We start from the raw sequence: 11,818 nt of genomic DNA on the forward strand, positions 1-11,818 counted from the left end.
GATACTGCACTGCCAAAGTCATCACCAAAGAAGGCCCTCACCATAAGTGTTCCCTAGACTTTAGGCTTCTCAGTCTCTGAAACTTTAAGCAATAAATTTCATTTTTGTACAAATCACCCAGTTCTCGGTATTTTGTTATGAGCAACAGAAACTGACTAATACAATATCAAACTAAAAAGCTTCTGCACAGCAAAAGAAACAAGTAACAGAGCAAAAAGACAACCTGTAGAATTGGAGAAAATATTTACAAACTGCATCCAGCAAGGGATTAATATCCAGAATGTACAAGGAATTCAAACAACTTAACAATAAAATTTTTAAAAAGTAACCCAATTAAAAAATGGGCAAAGGAGCTAAATAGGTATTTCTCAAAGAAAGATATACAAGTGGCCAACAGGTACATGAAAAAATGCTCAACATCACTAAGTATCAGGGAAATGCAAATCAAAACCACACTGAGATATCATGTTGCCCCTGTTAGACTGGCCATTACCAAAACTACAAAGAATAACAAATGCTGGAAAGGATGCCGAGAAAGGGAAACTCTTCTACACTGTTGGCAGGACTGTAAATTAGTGTGGCCATTATGGAAAACAGTATGGAGGTTCCTCAAGCAACTACAATATAGAACTGCCATAAGATCCAGCAATCTCACTACTGGGCATATACCCAAAGGAATGGAAATTATCACTTTGAAGGTGTTTACACTTTCCTCTGTGTAACCGAGACAGAAAAAAAGAGAAAGAATTCACTCAAAGTACCATCAATGAGGCCTGGAGGGACTGCCACCCATCAGGGGAGCAGCAGCCCCGATCCAAAATCAGCCTTTCTTTTTATTTGCAAGATAAGGAAATTTCACAAGAAAAATCAGTTGATTCAATCATCAAAGAAGGACATAAAAACAGGCAGTGTTACAGAAGGGAATTAGAGCTAAGTATAGCTTTAAACAACTAAAACTAGTAATAGCAGTAAAATTAACAATGTGATATTCCAGAATGCAATTTGTAAAAAGCTAAGTTGATCCATCAACAAACAGCTTGCCCTTATTAAATTATTTTTTACATACTTCCTACAGCCATTTCTTTAGCATATTTAAACAGCATTCAAGCAGTTTTTTTAATATATCTAAAGAACAATCAATAGGTTAAATAGTCAATAGTCATTCAAGCTGGAATCAAACCAGCAACCTAAAATAGTCCAAGTACACAATCCCATCCCTAAACAGTGATTAGAATTGATTAGATGGCTCTTGCCAACCTTATCTGTGGACTGTTGTCCCCTACTCAAGAGCCTTTTGGCTCATTCATGTATTACCTAAAAATCCTATTCTAAGATCAAAGGAGAATCAAGATTTCTAACCCACTACATGAAGGGATACCTGCACTCCCATGTTTATCGCAGCTCTATTTACAATAGCTATGAGTTGGAACCAACCTAAATGTCTGATGATGGATGACTGGATAAAGAAAACGTGGTATATATAAGCAACAAAATACTATTCTATCATAAAAAAGAATGAAATTCTGCCATTCACAGCAACATGGATGAACTTACAGATAATTGTGTTAAGTGAAATAAGCCAGGCACAGAAAACAATATACTACATGTCCTCACCCATAAAAGGGAGCTAAAAAAAATAAATAAATTTTAAAAAAGAAAGAACAGTATAACAATCACAATAAGTCATTGAACTTTCAAAAGGAGAGAACAGAACTGAGACCACCAGAGGTAGCAAAGGGGGAGGAGGAGGAAGGATAATTTAGTGAGAAACTGGGAAAGGGCCACAAAAAAAAGATTACGTTGTGTAATGGTGAATAAATTAATAATAAATAAATGAAGGAGAGATGAACTTGGAAAAAAAAATGGCAATGGTAAAACAGCAATAACGTTTATTAGCATGGTTGCCCAGTTCCACAGCAGCTTCTCCTGTCATCAGCTTAAGCATACAAAGGACAGCCACCATCCAACTTTTCTATGATGCAGATGCCCCTCACTAGCGCATTCCTTGTTGCCTTAGTGAAAGGAGTGTTGCTGAACCTCCAGGTGAATATAGCCAGCTGGTGAGTTCTCTGGTCTCAATAAATTTGGTAATAAATTTATTGTAGCAGTCCCACAGCTCTTAACCTTTTGTTCCTCGGTACTCTGCCAGGAGAGCTCTGGCATCTTATCTCCATTAATGCAAGCCACCATTTCCCCAAAGCTTGAAGGAGCCATGCCAACAGCACATTGGGACCAGAGGTAGGTCCTTACACGATGCTAAATCCTGGGAATTCCCCCATAAGAATAAACTTTTCTTATCCAGTCTTATATTCAGCCACCCTCCTCCTCTCATCTCAGTCCAGCACCTTCAAGATCCATTGCCAAGCACATTCTACCAATTCCTACTGGTTTACATTGTCAAGTCGTGAAACTCCTTCAGTGGAGAATCTTGTTCCTCCCCCTGCAGGGCAAGTCTTTCCCGAGCCAGATCATTCTGAGACTTGACCCTAATTATCCATCTAGAACTAATAAGGAGTTGTGGGCAGTATTTGAGGAGGGCAAGTATCATCATATAATTTATCCTTCTTGGCACGGTCTCCAAGCAAGTGGAGTCTGCTCCCCTCTGGCAAGGAGGAGCAGGTAGAACTCTTCTGCAGGGGAACCTCAAGCACATCCACCTAATTTTCTCTATTCCAGGTCTCTGTGTTCCACTCCTTCCCTATCAAGACCTTGACATAAGTGTAGGATACTTGCCAAGTGGTATATTCAGCCTTTTTAATAATTCAGCTGCTCTCCCAATCAAATCCTAGGCCTGATTTTCAGCACAGTCTGCCCTCCAGCTGCATTAGAAGAGAGTCTCTTCAAATGCAGCTTTCAACTCGTGCCCTGGGAGGCTTTGATTGCTCTTAACAAGCAGCTAATCTCACAGTCCTTATAATTATTATTGTCCTCATATCTCCCAAATGTTATGGGCATTGTATTAACAGTGCATACCTGTCTGGGTATATCCCATAGCAATTCGCCACAGAGGAGTCTTAGTAATTGTGATGCTACAGCATGCCTTGCTGCTCTCACTGCCTACTGCATTATAGCTGAGCTTCCCAAAAGAAAGCTATGCTGGATTTTATCCATGTAGATCCCCCTTAGATCCACTCTCCACCTTCTTCAACCTGCTGCCCAAGAGGCTAACATTTACAAACTGAATCTATGGGTTCCCTCGCTCTCTGCCTTCCCATTGGATTCAACCAAAGACTAGAGAATGAGAGAAGAGTGAGGTTGGGGTACTCGCTCCCCCACCTCCCTCCCCACCATGCCTCGATTTGGTAATGACTGCAACCTCCTAGCAAAGGCTATAGCTCCTGTCAGACATCCCTCTCCTACAGTTTTCTTTGGGATCTGATGATCATTCTCTCTTTCTGTTCCTTCAGCCTAGGGTGGCCCGTTGCTTCTAAACCAGAAGTGTTTCACCTGCCTTTGTGGGTTTCCTTAACTCTGCCCACAATATGTAAATAGTCTTTTTATTAAACTCTCTTCAATCTCCCACTGTGTGTATCATGTTTCCTGCCAGGACCCTGACTAATGCTGTGGTCATCTTTTCTCAAATTCTGGCAAGTACTTACTGCCTCAGAAAATCCTGAGGAAAGTTCTTGGGGATAAGTTGAAAACACTAGAGTGGTACCACCCAGCATCATCCCTAACCATCACCCACTGTCCCAGCAGAGACCCCAGGCACTTGACTCCATTTTATGTTCACATGACTTCCTTTCCTACCAACAGATCCACTAATGGATGGGGGTTTTGCTCATGCCCTTTGCTCCCAGGTATTCATCCCAGCTCCCCAGTGCCTGACCATCAATCCCAGCATTTGCTCTACTGTGTTTCATGGGGACTCATTGATCCTTCATTCAAAGAATGATCCTTGTCTCCCAGCTGGGATAGGCCAGGGATATGTATGCAGATTGCACCACCTTTGGGACTCATGCTATCCAGACTCATCTGTCTGTGTCCCTCACTAAACACGACATCCCAAATTAATGCTTAAGTAAAAATAACCTTGTAGTTCATTTCATGTGCTTCTTGCTGTTATTCCAAGTGTATTAAAGATTAAAAAGACTTTTTTTGAAAGTTTTCAGAAATTCAAAAGACAGAGTACATGCTTTATTGGCATTAGTATTGATTTTCCTGGCATATTATGAAAAAGAAACAAGGTTAAATTCAACTCCAAAAATGCCAGAATTAAAGACATTTGTATAACATTAGAGTTAAAAAAAGAAAGTCACAGAATCAGCTGCTGTAAGATTTTAGAGAGGGCAAGAGCTAGACAATCACAGACGTTTTCCCTCTGAGCCAGCAGTGCAGTTTTGTCCCTACAAATATGTAAAATGTCTGAGTTTAATAAATTTACAATTTAAATTTAAAATATGCTAAATGTGGAAGAATACTTGTGATTGACCATTTTGCCATAACTTTGGAAGAACATCAAACTCCTGCAACATGAGTTTAATTTCATAAATTTTTAAGCCTAAATGATAGCTTCTGATTACATTTTTTTTCTGAGTTTTTTTTTTTTTTTTTTTTTTATCACAAAGTAGCCTCTTTATTAAGGATCTTAAGGGAATTCAGAGAATTTTGCTTGGGAAAAGAATTACCCAAATTCAAGTACCCTTTAATTTGAGCTATTCTCTTTATCAATTACCTCTTCTTTATTTTTTGTCAAAGTTTAGATCCTTTATCTCAGTAAAGAATTTTCCTTTCAGTACCTTATTTGTTTTTTTTTTTTTTTTTTTTTTTTATCACAAAGTAGCCTCTTTATTAAGGATCTTAAGGGAATTCAGAGAATTTTGCTTGGGAAAAGAATTACCCAAATTCAAGTACCCTTTAATTTGAGCTATTCTCTTTATCAATTACCTCTTCTTTATCAGTCTGAGCAGTCTATATTTCTTGTGTCAATAATTGCTCAGTTGAAAGGGAAAGGGAGCATTTTCTCTAAGGAGGTTTGCAGTTGGATTTCCCTTGGGGTTAAAAAGATTAGTACATTGATTTTGTTAATTTCTAGCCCTTTAATCATAAATCCAGTTAGATATCAGTGGTTAAATAGAATGTAAGAATTTAAAGATTTTCTAGTCTCATTTCCTAATTACATCCAATGCATTTAAATCATATGCATATTTCGAGTCCAAATTGGTGCAAGATTGTGATGTACAAATTATGTTCCAAGACTCAAGGCAAAGAAAAATTAATTTGCAAGTGTATGAATCAGAGAAATTATTTTGGTGAAAGTACAAATATTGTTTTGCATGTTTAGTATAAGTATGCTGCATCTGGGCCTTGTGCCCAGACACAAGGTAATCTCCTCCACAGGTATGGCCAAAATTAAAAAGTCCTTGAATCCGGGGGATGTAGCTACTTGTGCTGCTGGTGCAGGGGATTCCATGAGGCTCAAGGCCGCCAGCTGCGTTCTGCAGACCACGCCAGATTCAGATGGTCTCACACTCAGTGGTGGCAGTGGAGCAGGCTCCGCAGTCACAGCGGACAGCCACAGGGTAGGTGTAGAAGGGGTCAACTCCTGGGGCACAGCTGGGCAGCTTTACGGTGACCTGTTTGGTCTCATTGTAGGTACAGACTCGATGATGAGCTTCAATGTAGGGGGGTTCCAGAATGGGCTTCTGTCCCCACAGGTAGAAAACAGGGAACCCATTAGCACATACCATCCTGTTTCATTTTCTTGGAACCACTTATCACCACCAGAAACTAACTTGTCTTTCATTTGTTTGCTTATTGTTCTGTCTCCTCCCATTAGAAAGCAAACTCCAGAAAGCAGGAATCTGATTTTATTCAATACCATATCCTAAGCTCCCTAAAGAGTCCATGGTACACAGCAATTGCTCAGTAAATATTCAACAAATGAACAATCTTGATCATGGCAAACAACTGGTCTCCCCTCTTTCACCGTTACCCCTTACGGTCAGATCAAGTCATCCCTCTGCTCAAAGCCCCAGTGACTTCTCATCTCAAGCAGAATAAAAGTCAGAGAGCTACAGTCACCCTCAAGACCCTATATCACCTTTTACTTTGTGATATGTGTGTGATGATCCCCACCTTGCTGACTTTCCCACTAGGCTCCAGCCACAGTGGTCTCCTTTTGTTCCATCAGACCCACCAGGAACAGTCCCACTTGAGGGTATTCGCACTCATTGTTCCCTCTGCCTAGAACATTCTTCTCCCATGTTGATTCACTCCACCAACCTTAGGTTTCTGTTCAAATGTCGCCCTCGCAGGGGAGCATTTCCTATCCATACTATTGAAAATTGCAACATCCCACCTCCATACCCCAGAACTTCCTATCCCTCTTTTTTTTTTTTTTCCTTTTTGTCTTTTTTCGTGTCCGGCAACAGATCGCAACCCTCAGTGTCACGCCCGTACAGGACCGGACCGGCAACGGGATCGCAATCCTCGGTGTTGCGCCCACACCTTGCTCAGCCAGTGGGATCCGAACCCTCAGCCGCCGCGCTCCCAAGCGGCGCACTGTAGCATGCGCCACCGGGCTGGCCCTTCCTATCCCTCTTCCTGCTTTACTTTTCTCTGTAGCACTAATCAATACCACGTGACAGATCTTTTATTCATTTGTGTGATATTTCTCCCTTTCTAGAAAGTAAGCTCCAATAGGGGCCGGCCCGGTGGCGCACTGGATAGTGCTCTCATAAACTTTCAGATGACTGGAAAAATGAATCTCATTGTTTTATTTATTTTCTGTGGGTATCCTCCCTTTTCATAACTGAGTAAAGGCATAAATAAAAGCTACCTAAAATTAGGGAGAATCCTGTTCTTCAATGGTCTTGGTGCCTCAGTTTCTCCTGTGAGAGTCTTGGAGAGGAAAAGGAAAGAGAGTTTAACAGACCCAGCTGCCCTTGATGGGGCAGCCAACATGTCGATTGCTATCAAAAGGACCTTGCTCTTAGCATTTCAGGAAAAAGGAGACAAGAAATTTTAAATGCAAAAAAACAAAGCAAAGAAATTGTAAATGCTCACGAACTCCAATACAGGTGCCCAAAGCTTCCTGTAACAGGCTTCAGTATGGATTCCAAGGACCCACTGTGCTCTCCAGACACCCTGTAAGGGCATTGTCAGGTTTTCCCTTACTGTGACACAATTGCTGGAGTTGACTGGTATATTAAAGAAGTTTGTCTCGATGGTCTCTTCAAAATGAATGCTAAAAGTAATGCAAATCCTAATATAATACATTGAAAACACTGGGCTGAACAGAGGGGAAACAGGAGTTTGAGAATTTGGCACAGAAAGAGCTCCAAACAGCCCAGATATGAAATGTGAGCAGAGAGAGGCACAGCCAGGCCATGTCCTGAATATGAGAAGGGACTAAAGTCCCCTGAGTAAGTTCGATGTCAACTGACAGACAAAGTATACTCAGAAAAACTGAATTTTCATTTGGCTATTAGGTCTCGAGCCCCTGATTGATGCAAAACTAAAGCTAATTTGTTTCATTTGGCTATTAGGTCTCGAGCCCCTGATTGATTGGAGTAGTTTCATTTCATTCAGAGATTTCATCACCATAACCCAATTCCATTCATAGGGCCGTAATTTTGTCTAAGTGATAGCAGGTTGCTCTCTGAGTCCCTGAAGAGAAGGACAGTTTTCCTGATGGTGGTGTCCTCTCGTGGTGCTCATGTGCTTCTAAGTTGGCTTCCTCTAGGTTAGAGCATATACAACTCCAGGTAGGATTCAATCCCATTTAATTCAGCAAATATTTATTGAATGCCTTGTTTCATACACGACACTTTGACAAAAGCTGTCAAAGTCACAAGAATGACCTCTCTGCCCTCAAAAATCTTAAAATCTTGTGTATGGGGGAGGAAGTTAGACAAAAGGTAGAGAATAGCCAAGGGTTTGCCAGGGAGTCAGAGAAGGCTCCACAGAGTTGGCACTGGAGACAGGCATGTGACAATGACAGATGGAAATGAGAAGGGATGTGAATAAAGGACCAAAATGAGATTTCACGAGGGCTATTTAATAAAACCTGTACTTGACAAGGCCAGATCTAAGAATATGTGCAGTGCCCAGGAAGGCAGGCAGATGCCTTATTGCTGAGGACCTTGAAAGCTGGTTATGGATCTGCAGTAGCAGGTGGTCATGAAAGGTTTCTGAGCTAGGGAGCGACAGGCAGAGCTGGTACCACATCAGTCACCAACGTGGGTCTCAGTGAGAAGAGTCAGTCATCACCGTGGTGGGATTTGACGGGTGCTAATGGCCCTCTTCTTCACCCCTCAAACAGCCCCTCATCTCAGCCCAGTAGGATTCAGTGTTTGAGATGTTTATTCCCATGTTAAATGCAATGCCTCTATAAAGGCCAGATATAAGTGAATTCTAAAGGGATTTAATGGATCTGCCAGTGATAATCATGGAGGATCCGGGGGAATTGAGGGCACAGTGGTGTGGGAGAGGCACTGACGGAGGGGCCTGGGACTGACCCTCACTCACCACTCAGCTTAGGGCCTCTCTCTTGGTAACTGGCTGACTTTATCACCCATGAGGGAATATAAGGAGGAGTTTTGATCAAAGGCTTGAACAAAACATGTATTCCCAACTTTCCACTGACTGTACATGATTTTGCAGCCACTCACCTCTTGAATCCCTCCTTGTCAGCTGGAACATGGGTAGAATAGTAGCACACCTTGACCCCCCAGAGATGAATCCCACATATACAGACACCATGTAAATGAAATTATTAATCTCATCAATGCTTTGTTAGAGGGGCAACATCACATTTCTTTCAGATCATTTTTGGAAGATGCCAAATCATTGTTTGGGGGATTTTTTGTTTTTAATCCACAGGAAAGGGAAGATGCCCCAGTTCTACCCTCATATCACTAACATCACATTTCTTTCAGATCATTTTTGGAAGATGCCAAATCATTGTTTGGGGGATTTTTTTTTTTTAATCCACAGGAAAGGGAAGATGCCCCAGTTCTACCCTCATATCACTAAAACAATAAACGCTTTAGAGTCAGGCTCAAGTGGCTGTCCTTGAAGGCATCACCACCAGCACATGTCTTAGCGACTCACCTCCCAGGTCTCACAGCGGCCCCAGCAGGCATCCGTGGTGATCCGAAGGCCCCTGCAGCCTGGCTTCTTGGCCAGGAAAGTAAACTCCCTCACAGCACAGCCCACAAAGGTGCTCAGGTTCCCGCTGGAGGTGCTGAGGACACAGCCACAGCCAGCCAGAAGGAGGAAGGCCATGGGGCCAAGGAAAAGGTACGCCAACTTCATGCTATTCCTTGGAGAGGAAAAGGAAAGAGAGTTTAACAGACCCAGCTGCCCTTGATGGGGCAGCCAACATGTCGATTGCTATCAAAAGGACCTTGCTCTTAGCATTTCAGGAAAAAGGAGACAAGAAATTTTAAATGCAAAAAAACAAAGCAAAGAAATTGTAAATGCTCACGAACTCCAATACAGGTGCCCAAAGCTTCCTGTAACAGGCTTCAGTATGGATTCCAAGGACCCACTGTGCTCTCCAGACACCCTGTAAGGGCATTGTCAAGTTTTCCCTTACTGTGACACAATTGCTGGAGTTGACTGGTATATTAAAGAAGTTTGTCTCGATGGTCTCTTCAAAATGAATGCTAAAAGTAATGCAAATCCTAATATAATACATTGAAAACACACCAATTATTTTTATTGAGGTCCAGGGTATTTTGGTGCATGTTACCTGCTTTGCTCAAAATTATATTTTCAGTGTCATGGATGGGGAATGAATAGGGGAAAGAAGATAAATATTAACAGGAGTATTCCCTCTATGTATTGTTACTAACCCAACCCACCACAAAGCATAGATATGCAGAAGATACTAGGAAACCTGGCACTTGACCTGGTGGCCATTCTTAAAGATGTGTCTAACTCACTACAAATTGCCTCTGATCTATGCTTCCAATGTAATAGCACCTAGCTGTGATTCTGTTTAAATCCAAATGATGGAAAGCATAGGAGGTATTTAAAACATCCAACCTACAGCCAAGTCTGTGCTCTCTGGGTCTTGGTCATTTCCTGTGCTCCTTCTCAGGAGCCAGAATCATCCCTTCATGCTTGGCCCACTGGACAGATGTCGAAGTAAGGAGGACAGCGCATTTTTAGGACCCACCACCACCACCAAAAACAATAATTCGTTATGGCTTAAAACAGGCTGTGAAATTATTTATTTCCAAACCCGATCTCGCAGTTCCTACTACCGACCTGTCACTGTAGCAGGTTCTCTGGGCTTCCCCTCAGGTGGAATGAAGTTACAAATATGGAGAAGCACTTACCTAATCTTGCTGGAGCCAACGCTTCTTTTAGCACTGAAACTTGCACCCAAGATTTCAGAAAGTCACAATGAGTGGTAAAAGTTTGCTCTGAGCAAATGTCTCTACCCTCTGTTACTGGGCTGCTCGATTGCTCAAATATATAGGAAATGTCTCATCAATCAAAACCAAAGAGAGGCAGTTCCTTACAGGAACTACTAAACACATCAAAGCCATGGAGTATAAAGCCAGTCTCTATTTTCCAAAACTGATTAGCTTAAAGGGTGTTGTTTTGTTTCTTAACATCACCTACTGAAACAGAAAGTTACCCTGGTGGGTGACATAATCCTAGGGAAATAGTCAGAGGTAGTTCACCTGGTTCTCAGGAGAACAAATGCACTGGGGCAATATGGATTAAATTTTCCCTCATGGTAACCACAAGTTTCCTTTCAAACTGGAGTAAGTCACTAGCAGCTCATGGCAAACTCTTTCCTTTAACTCACAACATGCTTCAATACATTGAAATGTAACAAAACAATAAGTCTTACTGGAAAGAACACAGGATCACTAACTAAAAGGATGGGAGTCACAGTGAGGAGAAACATTCTGAAAGTCTTAAAATTAGTTCAGTATTGAATAATATTAATAATACCTTAAGATGAATCACATAGGAAAAAATACCAAGATGCTCAAAGTGATTATCTTCTAACATGGGAATTAAAGATAACTTTTCATTTCTTCCATGTGTTTTCAACATTTTTTACATTTTCTACACTGGACAGACTTTTGTAATAGAAAGTCAATTCATATTAATATTTTTAAAATTTAAAACAACCAATAGATATGCCTTTGTACTACACACAAGGACATTCAATGCTGCTTTAATGGAGAGGTTTCATTAGATTTCTGGCCTTAAAAGGTTAAAATAAGAACAATATAATATTTTATGAGTATGGGACATAGTTTATATTCCAGTCCACAATAACAGCATACAAATGGATTTAAAACCTACTCGGTCATGGCATTTTTCTGGGTGCTCTAAAAAATAAATGAAGCAGACTTCATTTTCGCCCTTAGGAGTTTACATATCATAGCAAATAATGACATAGCCAGAGACATTTAAGATGTACATTAAATAAATAGTGAAACCAAGTAAAGAAGTTAAAGCATTTCCATTTTCTTCAAAGAAAGGTGCTCTCTAAATAAATGTACATAGCAAATAATGACATAGCCAGAGACATTTAAGATGTACATTAAATAAATAGTGAAACCAAATAAAGAAGTTAAAGCATTTCCATTTTCTTCAAAGAAAGGTGCTCTCTAAATAAATGTACTGGGCCGGCCCGGTGCCACACTGGAGAGTGCGCCGCTTGGGAGCGTGGCGGCACTCCCGCCAAGGGTTCGGATCCCATGTGGAGACCGGTTCCTGCTCACTGGCTGAGCGAGGCGTGGGAGCAGCACTGAGGGTTGCAATCCTGTTGCCGGTCCCCGGTCCGGTACGGGGGCAACACTGAGGGTTGCGATCCGTTGCCGGACACAGAAAAAGACAA

At 41.4% G+C, this 11,818-nt stretch overlaps 1 protein-coding gene across 1 annotated transcript; it reads right to left on the reverse strand.

Annotated features, from left to right (window-relative positions):
• Positions 1-5,232: 5,232 nt before the first annotated feature.
• Positions 5,233-10,343, reverse strand: GPHB5 (glycoprotein hormone beta 5). The gene is made up of 3 exons (XM_008576548.1): positions 10,293-10,343; positions 9,058-9,262; positions 5,233-5,645 (listed from the first exon to the last, which is right to left on the reverse strand). The coding sequence occupies exons 2-3, from the start codon at positions 9,259-9,261 to the stop codon at positions 5,457-5,459; spliced, it is 393 nt and encodes a 130-aa protein (XP_008574770.1). The 5' UTR covers position 9,262; positions 10,293-10,343; the 3' UTR covers positions 5,233-5,456.
• Between the last annotated feature and the right edge of the window lie 1,475 nt (positions 10,344-11,818).

The sequence above is a fragment of the Galeopterus variegatus genome, unplaced genomic scaffold, assembly GCF_000696425.1.
Source record: "Galeopterus variegatus unplaced genomic scaffold, G_variegatus-3.0.2 Scaffold1366, whole genome shotgun sequence".
Lineage (NCBI taxonomy): Eukaryota > Metazoa > Chordata > Mammalia > Dermoptera > Cynocephalidae > Galeopterus > Galeopterus variegatus.